Genomic DNA, 15,966 nt, shown 5'->3' on the forward strand with positions numbered 1-15,966 from the left:
AAAGACACAGCAACGTCAGGGATTGCCTCAAGTGAACAAATAAATAAAACAGTAAAATACTAAAGTTGAGGAGAAACCTACAGAATAGCAGGTCATCTGTTTTAACCTCTTAACTCCCACCTGAACGGATCCCATTTTCTCCAGTTTGGCTTTACCTTAATCAAAAAGCTTCTTGGGGAAAGAGCACCAAAACAGCCACAAAAAATGAGAAGAAAACAAGGATGTAAACGCAACAAACATGTGACAAAAATGTGGCAAAAATGCGACAAAAATTCAACAAAAATGTGACAAAAATTCAACAAAAACAATGACAAAAATTCAACAAAAATGCGACAAAATTTCAACCAAAAAGTGACAAAAATTCAACAAAAATGTGACAAAAATTCAACAAAAAAATGACAAAAATTCAACAAAAAAGTGACAAAAATTCAACAAAAACAATGACAAAAATTCAACAAAAAATCAACAAAAATTCAACAAAAAAATGACAAAAATTCAACAAAAAATGATAAAAATTCAACAAAAAAGTGACTAAAATTCAACCAAAAATTCAACAAAAATTCAACAAAAATTCAACAAAATTTCAACCAAAAAGTGACAAAAATTCAACAAAAAGTGACAAAAATTCAACAAAAAAGTGACAAAAATTCAACAAAAATGTGACAAAAATTCAACCAAAAAATGACAAAAATTCAACAAAAATGCGACAAAAATTCAACCAAAAAGTGACAAAAATTCAACAAAAAAATGACAAAAATTCAACAAAAATGCGACAAAATTTCAACCAAAAAGTGACAAAAATTCAACAAAAATGTGACAAAAATTCAACAAAAAAAGGACAAAAATTAAACAAAAAAATGACAAAAATTCTACAAAAATGTGACAAAAATTCTACAAAAATGTGACAAAAATTCAACAAAAATGTGACAAAAATTCAACAAAATGTGACAAAAATTCAACCAAAAAGTGACAAAAATTCAACAAAAAGTGACAAAAATTCAACAAAAATGTGACCAAAAACCCAAAAAAGGTTACTCAACACAGCAAAAACGCGAGGAAAAAGATCAGTTTTGTGGGTCTTAGCTTTCAAATGAGGTGTTACACAGACCTATATAATGGCCAAAGAGGACAGAATGCATTTCGTTCAGGCGGGTGGTAAGAGGTTAAAGAAAACAGCACAAAACAATGTTTAATGTGTCACTTTATTACTACATTATTGGCTGGATTTGTTACATTTGTGATTCATTTTAGTGTCATAGCGTCAGGCCAATAACGTAATAATTACAGTACAGTATGTGCCGTTATTACATTATCGGTTCCTACGCGCCTCAAAAACAGAGCGTAAGTAACAAAGTATCGTGTTTCGCTGTGATTGGTCGGAAGCCAAACCTCTACGAAGCAGCGCCAGACCGCCCTTTTTCCAGCTGGTTCCGTTGCCAGTTTTAAGAACCGGTTCTGGTTCTGAAACTGGCCCCAGAACCAGGACCAGTTTGGTGAAAAAGGGGGGGGGGGATGTGGAGAATACGAGACAGTCAGATGGATGTGCACATGCTTCAAGACGATGGCGGAGACGTGGAGATGGAGCAGCCACTTTGGATTCACACACAAATCCAGGCCATTGAAACGAGAAGCTTTTATCCAACACTTTATGGTCACTGCGGAAGGTCAAACAGGTGAGGCCAGTAACACAGAGGCTTTAGCAGCTTCGATAACACAACATTCAGGCCCGGTCCACACATATAAAAGCACTCAACATGAGGCTACTCTTGGGAAACGCTGCCATTTTAGACCAGCCGGACGTTTGACTGTCATAGTTCATGTCAAGACTTGAATTTGTTCATAACAGCAGTGGCGCCATTTTACAAACACAAATGCATTGTAACATAAAAACAAGTATTGCGATAAATTGTAAGTATTTGTTCAAGTTGTCGACTCCAAAAGCACAAACTCGGAACCAAAATAAAACTGCATTAGAACAAAAACTAAACGTTTGCACATTAATAAGTTCCATGTGTCAACGCTGTAGTTTCTTGTGTTATCCATAGGGCTGTGCTCAATATATTGTATCGGCAATATATCGTCATGGAGTATGTGATCGTATGGAGGCACCTGTATCATGAGAAGCAAACATGCTTGTCTAACCATAGTCTTTATAAAGAACATATCACAATATGCACTTTAACTACTGCAATAAAAGGCTTAAATTGCTGAGCTTATTCAGCATAATGAAAACCTCCATTTTGTGCACCTCAAAGATCCTTTCTTCTTAAAATTTGGAATATATTGTGTATTATGGGCACTCTTTCTCGATACACTTGATCGCGATACGTATAGGGTCTTTAGGATGATGTGACGTCACGTGTATGCAACCTATACCAAGCCCTAGTTATGGATATAACATCACCTCATATTGCGATTAGGCCTGTCACAATACAAATTTGAAGTTCGATATATTGAGGCAGGAAAGTATCGCGATAAACGATATTATTGACTCTAACGATAGTCGATACTGTCGACTCTCAGGTATCAAAATAACAGTAAACCTTTGTTCTAAAATATTAGGTTCATTTATTAATTAACATTTCAAACCGTCTCCCAGCGGCTGGAACATTGACGCCTTTTATTTTGTCGGGACAACAGGAAGTTGCTGTTAGCGGAGCATTGACATCAATGTCACTGCAGGTTTCTGTTTCGTTTTTACCGCGGACCAAATTATTTATTGTCATCTTGTGTAAAAGGCGAGTTTAGACGGAGCGTTTGTGTTTGTGATCGATCATGAGACTGACCCGAGAGAAGACGAGACGCTGGCGCTGATGGGAGGAGTTATTTTGAGGCGTGGGACTGACCTGCACACGGAGCAGCTGGACGTGCTTTGAAGATGCAATGGTGACTTTATTCAAACCCTGAAGGGTCACACAACATTTGTTGCCCTGTTTCTACAAATAGTCAGAGGAGGTTTGAAAAGTGGCTAAATCTGTGTCAAAGTTACGCTTGGATCAGCTCCTCCGCAGCGTCCCCATCGGCCCGGGTTCCCGTTTGTTTACTTCCTGCACGTGAGTTTTCATTTACACGAGTATGAGACAAATTCCTAACATGGGGAATATTTCTACTGCTATAGTTTCTAATAAAAGCCCCGGCCTGTTTTAGAGACCGGCTTTAATTTGCCTCCGTCAGCCTCGAACCCGGCCTCTGTCAGAGACCCGGCCTCTAATGGAATACAGGCCAGTATTAAGAGAATTTACGGTAATCACATCCGAAAATACCACACAAGCTGCGATAAACATGAAATATAATGTAACTTCATTTGCTTCAGTGAGTAATCAAAGTTTTATGAAGCAAAAATAGAGGTAATGCTAATGAATGTACAGACGATAAATATGGAGCCCAAAAATGTATGGTTTATCTGTTATTTATAGGACGATAAGTCGATATAGTAGTTATCGTGACAGACCTAATTGCGATACAATATTTGTTTGCGATATATTGTCCAGCCCAAATCTAAAGCCTCACTCAGACCCAAACACTGTTTACTATCCATTTACTTTTAGCAGCTGCGTTGTGAGAAGAGCTGTATCCATGACATGACCTGGATGTCATTTGTCGTCATATCTCAGGAGAGGTGAGCCGCTCATAGCAAAAGTACATGTACGTTTATGAGGAATTTTTCAATGCTGGAAATATCTGTCATGAAATAAATGCTTGTTTTTCCATTTTGTTTATCGGGTAAAATTCTACGCTGTGTGGCTTTAACCAAATCGAAAAGCTTCTTGAAAAAAGCATCAAGATAGCGACAAAACAAGATGTAGATGAGGATGAAAATGCAGCAAAAAGAAGCACCAGAAGAGCGACCAAAAGGCGATGAAAAAGCGACAAAGGGGCACAAAATATATGACGGAAAAAAATTACGATAATGCAAGGACAAAGCTATTAGTGCAAACCCAGTTGTAGCATTGGTGCTAAAAGTAATTAGCCTTGGTAGAAGCTTAAATGACCGGGTTGCTCTGTTTTCTGACAGCTGAAAGTTAGGAACAGATTTGCACAACTAGGGCAACTTCAGATCTAAAAGCCTGCACCACTTAGAACTTGATCTGTTTTCGATCATTTTGTTTTGATTGGCAGACGTTTTGTTTTCCACCATGTCCCTTAAAGCAGCACTAAGTAACTTGTTTACCTTAATAAATCCTGTCCGTAGTACAAGTGTTAATGGTGATGATTGGGGGGGTCTTTCATCTCCCCCTGGTGTCTCTGGCCAGAAAACCACAATTGCAACTTGACTGCCACCGGACCGGAGTCACCAATACACACCAATGGAATCACAAAGAAGAAGCTAACAGGCTAACGGGCAAAGCTAACTGCGGGCTAGCTTTAAACAGTATTTACAGTCAAGTTTGAGTGAAAAAAAAATACTTCCATTGTGTAACTGGATCTACAATATCCCTCTGTCCTTTTGTCTTTTCTGTCAGCGCAGTATTTACTCTCACAGACAATTAATGAGCTAAAAAATCGCAACTTGCTACGACCCCTGCAGTTGCATTTATTGCCTCTAGGGGCATGAGTTACTTAGTACTGCTTTAAGCCCCATGACTTTCAGTTTTTTACCTGGAGTTGGCTCTATTGCTGCCAAAACGCAACAAAAACACAACAGTAATACGACGAAAAAGGTGACGACAACGCAAGTAGGTCTTAGCTTTCAAATGAAGCGTAACTCTGGCCTCTTCTGTTTTATGTGTGGCATTGCAGGGAAAATGAGTCACTGACATTCTTATCCTCAGCTGAGAGCATTTAAAACATGGGCACTAAAAGCGTCGCACTATTCATGGGAAGCGATGTGATCTTTATATGTGTGGACTTGGCTTTTTTTTTACAGAGAATAAACATGTTCAGCACCTTTAGCAATTCTATACAATAATATCAAAACACTTGTTATAAACTCACGTGTTTCCCGTTAAAACCTAACCCACAGGACGACATTCAGAATCACCACGAGCCGCGACTCGAGTTTAGCACCTGCTCACAGTCAGCGCGAGCGTCTAGCCTTACCGTCGGCCGACTTTAGCACCGTTTAGCGCCCGCTTTAGCACCGTTTAGCGCCCGCGTTAGCGCCCGCGTTAGCTCCAGGCCGTCAGCTCTACAGACAGAGGGGGAAACTTACGGTGGCGAAGGCAGCGCTCGAGTCTGTCTGAGAGCCCTCCTCACTGTCCTTCGTCTGCCCCCTGTCTCCTCCCGCGCTCAGCTCCACGTACGGGCTTTTCGCCGCCGCCGCCGCCGCCCCGTCCTTCCCGGAGCCCCCCGCGTGTTTGCCCTCGTCGCCGTCTCGCCCCCGCTGCTTCGCGTCGCAACATTTGGAGCCGAGAAACTTGGGGTCCGTGTACATCCCGCGCGAGTACTGCCCGTAATACAGCGACTGGGCCAGCGCCGTTTGGCTCATGGCTAGCTGCAGCTGCGACTGGCCCTCGGGTTTCTTGCTGTCCGCGAACTCGCCCCTGCTGTCCTCGTCCCTCGCCGCCTCGTCTTTCCGCTCCCTCTTGTGCCTCTCGGACGGCGCGTACCCCTGCAGGTAGTAGGGGTCGTATCCGTGGTAATAAGGCGACTGCGGGTTCTCCTTCGCCGCGCTTTTCCCCGAATGGTGCGAGTTGGCGCTCGAGTCCGACGACGACGCGGACCGGCCGGCGGCTCCGTCTTCGCCGGCGTCCGAGATGTCGGAATACGCCGGGCTGTTGTTCTTGCTGTCCACGCTGCAGCCGTCCGTCCGCGAGGCGCCGATGGACGGACTGGGCGCGTTGTCCGTGAACGTGTAAACCTTATCGGCCTCCGCGCGGATGCTCGCCATCCTGCTCTCCTGCGTCTCCGCCAGCCCGTTCACCGCGTCCTGTTTGCTGAGGTGCTCCTTCAGGAGACTCCCGGGGATCTCCTTCGACGCCATTTTGGTTCCGTTCTCCTCTAGCTTACTCGCCTCGCCGTTAGCCGCGAGTCGCGCAGCGCCGTCTTTCGCGAGTTTATCTTTCAGTTTCCGCTTCTCTTTCTTCTTCGTGTCTTTGCTGCATCCCACGAGCGTCGCTTTGACCAGGCTGGGCTCCACCGCGATGCCCAGTTTAGGCTTGATGGGCTTCAACGGGACGTTTTTGGTCGTCAAGCTCAAAGGCTGCTGTTGACCCGCCGCGTTTTCCGGACTCGCACTGTTGCCGTAGGTCGCGTTGGGGATCGCGACCAGCTTGGGAGGAGCCGGCGCTGGAGCGATCGGGCGGTTTATCCTCGACTTGGACATTTTCTCGACTTTCCCGTTGGCCTTTTTGCTCTTTTTATCGATCAGCCCTTCCGCCTCGAGCTTTGGCATCTCCACGCTGGAGTTCCTGTCCGGCACCATGCAGTTCTCCAGCACCACCGTCATGTTGGAGATGATGGGTAAGTTCGTCAAGTCGTCGATGAGCCCGTCCTTCAGCAGAGACGTCCTCCGCGTCTTGGCGCTCTGGTCGGCGCTCAGCAGAAGCCGCCTGTTCTTCGGGGACCCCACGGTCGTGACCTTGTAGAGCGGCGCGGCCTTCTTCGTCGGGCCCTCGGAGATGTCGAACGCCGCGATGCCGTCCTCGCAGTCCGACAGCCGGCCCTCGCTGTCCGCGTCCTTCGCCGCCTCGACGGCGTCGGGCTTGCGGCGCTCCTCCGCCTCCAGGTGCGCGTGCGTCTGGTGGTAGCGCAGCCCGTTGATGTGTTTGTAGCGCTTGGTGCAGTTCGGGTGCGGGCAGTCGATGAGGATGGGCAGAACGCCGCCGCCCGGGTCCATAAAGGAGGGGTCGTTCTTCCCCTGCGGCGTCGACGGGGCGCTGCAACGAAAAGGAAGTTTATTTGTGGAGCACAGTTCGTACACAAGAAGCAATCAAAGAAGAATATTAGATTTAAAGGGGGGGTATTATGCAAAATGGACATCATGTTATTATGTCATTCCCTCATTAAAAACATGGCTGAAGTGTTGCCTTGGCACATTCACGTATTTTTGAGTAATCTGTAAAAACTCTGATGGCGGCCATTTTAGGGATAGGTTTGCCTGAGTCCTCCTAGGAACGCCCCCACCTCCTGGAGACGCCTCCGAGCTTTCGTCACCAGCCGAGTAACCAACCACTGCTCCTCAGCAGAACCCCCTCCCCACTGATGCCACAGACAGCGTGTGGAGGGGGCGTGTCCGAAAGAGTCAAAGGTTCTTAAAGAGACAGAGGCCTATTTCAAGACATTCACTACAGCCATTTTGAGAGAGACATTTTATACAAGGCAGTTATTCTAATTTACTGCATTTACAGACCAACAGAAGGTTTGGTCATCATTGTAGTGAGATATAGACTGGTGCTATGTGACTGAAAAAAGAATACCCCCTCTTTAAAGCAAAGAGCATACGAGCGATCCGTTGACGTGGGAGGCATTTTACGCTTTCATATTTTATAAAAATTGTATTAAAATCCTATGATCAGCAAAAACAATGTCCATAAACAGGGCACTGCTTCTCTTGCGCTGTAACAGATCATCATTTTATTGCTGGGTTGCAGGTGACATCACAGCGTTCTAAAGGCCTATACTATTATATAGAGGAAAAATTATTTTGTTTTTGAGGAAATTTTTGGTCTTGTACAGAGAGATCTTGGACCCAGTGACTGATATTAAAGATCATTTTTTAAATTCATATATTTTCTTTTTAGCTATGACTTGTGAAAGTGTAATGTTATTAATAGGAAAAACTGGCTCTTGCCCCCCGCTGGGTCCGATGACATCATCACATTCTAGAACCAGCAATAAAATCGAGTTAGAGGCCTGGATGCATCAGCTGTTGCCGACCATTCACCAAAACATCCGGCGAAGATTGCAGAAGTAAACAATAACAGCGATCGCTCGTATTAAGCCGTCGCAGATTAAAATAACTGTTTTCAGCCTGGATTTGAACATTGAGTTGAGGCCTGTCTCACATCTTCTGGACTGTTCCAGATTTTAGCTGCAGAAAACTGAAACACAGCCAGGCAAATGTAAATAACAGAAAAAGTGACAACACAAAAGCACAAAAACATAGGAACAATATATTACAAAATAACTGAAGGTGTTTGTCGTCTCTTTCCTCGTGTTGTGTACGGATCAACCATTCACAGAGATACCAAAAGACATGTTTCTTACTTGTACAATTTGTTCATTATTTCATCGACAGAATCCTCAGCTAACAGACTAAATGCTTGGAAAGAGGATCTTAGGGGGGACATTTCTTTGGACGAATGGGAAGCACTGTGTTTAAAAGCCCATACTCAGACTGTAAATACAAGATTACAACTTTTACAGGTCAACTGGATGATGCGTACTTATATATCTCCTGTCAAACTACATTCATTAGATAATAATATCCCAGATACATGTGTAAAGTGCAATAATGCAAACGGTACCCTGTATCACTGCATGTGGGAATGTGAGAAATTACAGGAATTCTGGAGGAGCATTGGACAGGCAATTAATACTATGCTAAACATTACAATACAAAGAAATCCCAAACTGTTCATATTAGGAATTTATCCAACAGATATTTTTATACCTAAACATTAAAGACTCTTGTCAATTTTGGTCTACTTCACGCTAAACGTTTAATAGCACTTTTCTGGAGAAAAAAAATGGAATGTCTAAAAGAAGGGCATTGGGTACGAGAAATGGCATCAGCTCTAGCATTAGAAAAAATAACCTATATTTTGAAAGGTAAAGGGGAATCATTTGATCAGATTTGGCAACCTTTTATTATTTATTTGGAAAGGGTGGATCTGTCACATGTCTTGATGGACAGGGGAGATTTGTAACTTCATGAGCATTGCATAGCATTCGGAGTTTTGGAGTGATTTTATTTTATTCTTATTTTTTTTCTTATTATAATTTTTATTATTGCACCTTTGGGGGGGTTGGTTTGTTGTTGTATGCATGGGTCGGGCTGCCACTGTTTTGTATGCCTCTATATACTTATATATTATTATTATTATAAATACTTTGATACATTTTGTACTTTTATCAAAGCCTGTAAAACAACTCTTGCTTATTGAGAAAATTCAATAAAAATATTGTTGAAAAAACTAAAAAAAACATTCACAGAGCTTGCGTTCTCCAGCACGTTGACCTGGAGTGACATTTTGAAGGAGGTGCGTGTATGTGTTATGACTCACTGCAGCTCTGGCGGGCTCACCGATTGGCTGCCACGTTCAACCCAGATGGGAGGAGTCTAACCAGACTTCAGTCTTATCACAGTAGTTTGTATCTTGGCGATGTTTTCAGATGATATAAAGCTGCTGATGTTATTCCTTTAAAGCAGTGGTGCGAAAAGACCAATTTTTGGTAGCCTTCAAGCTCCTCAGGCTTCAACTGTATTAATCATTATGACTCACTACAAAAACTAAATATCAAGCGTCGGTTTAAATCATTTAAATTGAGAATATTAATCTTGTTTTGAGTCCTTTTCATTTATTTAGACTTTTTTTCCTGATCGGACCAAGTCACCTTTGCTTGTTTGATGACATTTCAGACTGGCTCTATGATCATTTAGCTGAAAATAAGAAAACAAAACGGCCCAATGGGACAAGTGCAATTTTCTTACCCCATTGGTAAAGAAATCAAACTGAAAAAAGGCTAAATGTATTGAATCGAGTCAGAGACAACTCGTCACAATGTTGGTCAAATGCCCAACTAAATCTTAACCAGTCAAAACAACTACAATTTAAAATGTCATGGTCAATTTAACATTTAATCTAATCTAGATTTTCAGTTTTTGGAATGCTAATTATATGAGACAGAGCTGCATTAAGCCTCCAAGCAGGGGCGGACTGGGAATGAAAAACAGCCCTGGACTCTGACCAGCCTGGCCCAAATTAGCGTAATTGTGACTTCCACAAATACATATTTTAACCTTTTACCACCCGCCTTAACATTAACGAGTGCATTTTCCCCAGTTCGGCTTTTTATTATTATTTTTTTGATTGGTGTCATCAGCAAAAAGAACGGGAAAGGTGGTCGTAGAAACAGAAGCAAAATCATTAATATAAATAATAAATAATAATGGTCCCAAAAATGAACCTTGTGGCACACCATACTCCACGGAATTCCTTTTAGATTCATGTTTTTTTATACTGGGCTTTACCCAAATCTAAAAGCTTCTCGACTGAAGAGCAACAATGTAACGCCTCATTTGAAAGCTAAGACCTACAAAAGTGATGGTAACTTTTCGTCACGTCGCCACATTTTTGTCATATTTGTCATATTTTTGTTGGGTTTTTTTCATTATTTTTGTTGTCGCCTTTTCATCACATTTTTGTTTTGTTTTCATCCTCTTTTTCTCGCTATTTTGATGCTTTTCTTTTGAGCTTTTAGAATTGGGTAAAGCTCGGTTGAGGCGGGACCGGTGGCCCTGGAGCCAGTGGCCCCTCTGTGCTCTTCCAGAACGGACATATGGCCAGTCCGCCCCTGCCTCCAAGTCTAATTAAAGGTGTGGGACACAATTCAAAAACTTTCTTAAATGCATCCAGTTGAATGTTTCTCTGCATTGACCACTAGTTTGTGACCCTCATCATCGAATAAACTTGAATATGTGGCCCTCGATGAAAAAAGTTTGGACCCCCCTGATTGAATGGCTGTTTGAATCTGGTCCATGCTTGCGTGTATTTCTCACCTGCGAGACTTGGCCCGGATCCGTTTGCCGTTGCCGTTCTTCACCTCCTCAGCGCCGACTAAGCTGAGGTCCAAGTCGGCGGGCGCCTTGTTCTTGCGCTTCCCCGACAGAACGCCGGCGGTCTTGGCCTCGTCCACGGTGAAGAAAGAGGACCTGCAGTTGGCGTTGATGAGGTTCAGACTGCCGCGGCGGCCCTTGCTGTGCAGGGCCGAGTTGGCTCCGCCCCTGCTGCGGTGCGGCGCGCTCAGCCCGCGGACTTTCGCCGCCGGAGACGAGTCCACGCACGAACGGTCGCTCAGAGCCAGACGCAGACGCTTCCCTCGGCCGCGGCCGCCGGGCAGCTCCGGGTCACTGCAGGGGGAGTCGCAGAACCTACGGAACAGAGGCACGGAGAGGGTTAGTTCAGATGAGGGCCGGGTACCGTTAAACCATACCAGTCTGGTATCGGAAAAAAATGTAAAGGTCTACTGGTGTTGAGAAAACAAAAGCATCGATAACAGGAACCGAAAAAACAAACGTATATCTTTAGTTCCAAGTTTTGATGCTGTTGGTCCAGGGGTCAGGGTTAGAGGAACCTCAAATAAATGGTATTTCCCAAATCTTTGCCCCAATTTCCCCCCTATTTTTCTCCCAAAAAAATGCCCAATGTTTGCCCCATTTTTTCTTTTTCCCCCCTAATTTTAGCAAATTTTTACTACCAACATTTTCCCTATTTCCCCCCATTTTTTTTTTTTTTTTTTGTAAAATGTATTTTGTCAGAATTTCTCCCAATTTTACCCCAAATTATTCCCATTTTTTCCACACATTTCTTGACACTGGAGATGAACTCGATATTGTAAATGTGCAGATCTTCCACACATTATTGTTCTGTTTTCTGGTTCTAGACGTCAAATATTCTAGTATCGGTATCGAAAACCAAGTATCGTTTCAGTACTGGGATCGATAATAAAATGTTTTGAAACCCTGCCCTAGTTAAAGGAACAGGCCACTGTTTATACATACTGACATTTGTTCTTACCTGAGCTTAGACGAGTTGATGCGTACCTGTCTGGTCTTTGTGCGTGCCCTCAGTCACACAAAACGACCAAAGATGTTGTTAGCATTTGGCCTCTCCCAGCATATTCCTATAGCTCCAAATGGGGGTGATATTAGAAGCGACCACGCTCTTCCACGGGCACAAAGACCAAACAGGTACGTATCAACTCATCCAAGCTCAGGTAAGAACAATCTCAGTATGGAACGGTGTGCCTTCAGCCAAGCAAAAAGACCAAAGATGTGGTTAGCATTTGGCCTCTTCCAGTATATTCCTATAGCTCCAAACGGGGTGAAGTTAGAAGTGACCAAGCTGTTCCACAGACACACACAAAGACCAGACAGGTACGCATCAACACGTCTAAGCTCAGGGAAGAACATATCTCGGTATGGAAAACAGTGGCCTGTTCCTTTAAGAACAACAATAAAACATTAGAAAATGTTACAAAAAGCGGGATTCGATTCATATCTGATCATTTCTGTGTCGTCTTTGATTTCTATTTTAACTTCAGTGAGCAGCAGACGACGGTGCTGAGTGAGTATCCTCCTCATGTTTTTCTCTCCTCTTTGCTCTCGAGCGTTTCCCCTCGGCACACACTGTTCCTGTCTCACCTGGTCTGACCCGTCTGTGTAACATCAGTATTCTCCCAACGCTGCCCTGGATTTTACTGCCGCCCGCCCGTCCTCAGGAGCGAGCGCCACAGCCGCAGAGGGAAGCAGGACTTTACCCCAGTCGCTGCTGGCTTTGACCTTCACCTAAAAGACTCGTGTTCCTGAAGGAGAATGTGTGTCGATAAGAGTCCAACGAAACAATGGATTCGTGTGGATTGACGTTAGAATTGTGAGAGATAGAAATGAGCTGGGGAAGCTGCAAACTGTTTAAATTCCTCTACATTCTGCTTTTCAATTTGAAAAAGGAGCAAAACCAGGTACAGTTGCTTGAAGTGAAGACGCTGCTGGTGAAAACGTGGATTTAACATCTTTTTCATGTCAGAGTAAAAAACAGACTGTACTCTCTCCAAGATGTTTATTCATAGTGTTCAGTCGACTCCAACATAGATACAGACGGCAACGCTTCCAACAAGGGGGCGTGGCCTAGCCGAGGGGGAAGAAAACCTCACAATTTTTTACTTTTTGTTGCTTACTAGCGGAATATAAACATGGATGCTTTTCACAGCAAATTGTTCAGTAGAAGCGAAAAACGGCACTCGTTAGCACCGCTTCGCTAACGTTAGCTTGGATACAGACGGCATGTTTGGAGCCGGAGCGTTTTCGTTCGCTCTGCTCGCTGTCATCTTCTAAAAAAGAAAAACTATTCTGTAGCTGATATTTATAATGCAGACTTTGACTGTTCCGACTCCCTAGATTTGGCGCTTGTGTCTCCCCGCTTCCCCTCCTGTCTCTGGCGGACACTCAGCCACACACTGCTGCGCTCTACAGTATCCAGCTCCGGAGCACGCGGGCTAGCTTCTCCGCACATAGCAACAGTTTCCCGGACACTGAAGCCTCTCGTACCGGCTACCTGCACACACTGCCCCGCTGTGCAGTCTCCCGCCCAGCTCGGCGCCTCGAAGGCAGCTGTAGGCGATTGTAAAAGGGGCTAACCTGGAATAACCATTGTCCACCGGCACAAATAATGTCCCTCTATTTAATACTGGGGAGATCCTGGCGTAGACCATGGGGTATATAGTTAAAGATCCATAAGACAGGGCAGTAATAAAGAGGGACTAGTCAGCTTCAAAACAGTCTCCATCCACTTTTGCCTCTTTTTGCCTTGTCTCTGCACTTCCGTTGTATTGACACTTCCGGTAAAGCCTGTTCATTTAAACGGAGAATGAGGAAAATGTTTCCTGCTAAAATCTGATGTTTAGTGGATTGATTTGTGTAAAATATCCAATGTTCACTTGCACTGACACGGCAACGTCTCTCTGCGCGGCCTAAAGACGGCTTTGTTTTCGTGTAGTAACTGATTTAATCTGGACCTTTCCAGTCCTATGCTTACTGACAGGCGAAAAGGAGCGGGCACAATTCATGGCGACACCCACTCGAACTTCCGAGTTAACGTGAATACATTAGCATACTTCCTGGTTTGTCCGCTCTTAAGAAGCCCATTTATGGGCTGTTGAACCACTTTGCTCCTCTCCATATGGCTGTCTCTTTGTTTAGGAGACAAATGTTTTAATGTTTTAATGTTTATAATTCAGTCTTTGTTAAAGTTACGGTGGAGAAGTGGGAGAAAGTTCTGTGTTTTTTTCCCTTTGCTTTCCCTCTGAATGCTTCAAACATGACTATATATGGACTATTCCGTATCTATATGCGAGTGTGGGCACATGTTTTCTCACATGTTTTCACAACCAATCAGAGATGGTTGTCGGCTGCCAATTAGAGGCATCACCTCCCCTCCTGTTTAGGGGCTAAAGGCTACATGCTTAAACATATTGCAGTAGCATGCTAATGTCTATCAGCCATGTGCAGTTTGTTTACGTAGCCATGTGCTGTTTGTTTACGTAGCCATGTGCTGTTTGTTTACGTAGCCATGTGCTGTTTGTTTACGTAGCCATGTGCAGTTTTACATAGCCATGTGCAGTTTGTTTACGTAGCCATGTGCAGTTTGTTTACGTAGCCATGTGCTGTTTGTTTACGTAGCCATGTGCTATTGGTTTACGTAGCCATGTGCAGTTTGCTTACGTAGCCATGTGCAGTTTGTTTACGTAGCCATGTGCAGTTTGTTTACGTAGCCATGTGCTGTTTGTTTACGTAGCCATGTGCAGTTAATTTACGTAGCCATGTGCAGTTTGTTTACGTAGCCATGTGCTGTTTGTTTACGTAGCCATGTGCAGTTAATTTACGTAGCCATGTGCAGTTTGTTTACGTAGCCATGTGCAGTTAATTTACGTAGCCATGTGCAGTTTGTTTACGTAGCCATGTGCTGTTTGTTTACGTAGCCATGTGCAGTTTGTTTACGTAGCCATGTGCAGTTTTACGTAGCCATGTGCAGTTTGTTTACGTAGCCATGTGCAGTTTGTTTACGTAGTCATGTGCAGTTTGTTTACGTAGCCATGTGCAGTTTGTTTACGTAGCCATGTGCAGTTTGTTTACGTAGCCATGTGCAGTTTGTTTACGTAGCCATGTGCTGTTTGTTTACGTAGCCATGTGCAGTTAATTTACGTAGCCATGTGCAGTTTGTTTACGTAGCCATGTGCTGTTTGTTTACGTAGCCATGTGCAGTTTGTTTACGTAGCCATGTGCAGTTTGTTTACGTAGCCATGTGCAGTTTGTTTACGTAGCCATGTGCTGTTTGTTTACGTAGCCATGTGCAGTTTGTTTACGTAGCCATGTGCTGTTTGTTTACGTAGCCATGTGCAGTTAATTTACGTAGCCATGTGCAGTTTGTTTACGTAGCCATGTGCTGTTTGTTTACGTAGCCATGTGCAGTTTGTTTACGTAGCCATGTGCAGTTTTACGTAGCCATGTACAGTTTGTTTACGTAGCCATGTGCAGTTTGTTTACGTAGCCATGTGCAGTTTGTTTACATAGCCATGTGCAGTTTGTTTACGTAGCCATGTGCAGTTTGTTTACGTAGCCATGTGCAGTTTGTTTACGTAGCCATGTGCAGTTTGTTTACGTAGCCATGTGCTGTTTGTTTACGTAGCCATGTGCAGTTTGTTTACGTAGCCATGTGCAGTTTTACGTAGCCATGTGCAGTTTGTTTACGTAGCCATGTGCAGTTTGTTTACGTAGCCATGTGCAGTTTGTTTACGTAGCCATGTGCTGTTTGTTTACGTAGCCATGTGCAGTTTGTTTACGTAGCCATGTGCTGTTTGTTTACGTAGCCATGTGCAGTTAATTTACGTAGCCATGTGCAGTTAATTTACGTAGCCATGTGCAGTTTGTTTACGTAGCCATGTGCTGTTTGTTTACGTAGCCATGTGCAGTTTGTTTACGTAGCCATGTGCAGTTTTACGTAGCCATGTGCAGTTTGTTTACGTAGCCATGTGCAGTTTGTTTACGTAGCCATGTGCAGTTTGTTTACATAGCCATGTGCAGTTTGTTTACGTAGCCATGTGCAGTTTGTTTACGTAGCCATGTGCTGTTTGTTTACGTAGCCATGTGCAGTTTGTTTACGTAGCCATGTGCAGTTTGTTTACATAGCCATGTGCAGTTTGTTTACGTAGCCATGTGCAGTTTGTTTACGTAGCCACGTGCAGTTTGTTTACGTAGCCATGTGCTGTTTGTTTACGTAGCCATGTGCAGTTAATTTACGTAGCCAT

General features: G+C 43.7%; 1 protein-coding gene across 2 annotated transcripts in view; it reads right to left on the reverse strand.

Moving 5' to 3' along the window:
• Positions 1-15,966, reverse strand: part of znf608 (zinc finger protein 608) — a 44,567-nt gene that overhangs the window by 11,139 nt on the left and 17,462 nt on the right. For both annotated transcript variants that reach the window (XM_079567114.1, XM_079567115.1), the window contains exons 4-5: positions 10,664-11,035; positions 5,153-6,818 (exon numbers count right to left, since the gene is read on the reverse strand). In XM_079567114.1, coding sequence (XP_079423240.1) covers positions 5,153-6,818; positions 10,664-11,035 — 2,038 coding nt within the window. The remainder of the gene's footprint in view (positions 1-5,152; positions 6,819-10,663; positions 11,036-15,966) is intronic.

Source organism: Gobius niger (genome assembly GCF_951799975.1).
Source record: "Gobius niger genome assembly, chromosome: 1".
Taxonomy (NCBI): domain Eukaryota; kingdom Metazoa; phylum Chordata; class Actinopteri; order Gobiiformes; family Gobiidae; genus Gobius; species Gobius niger.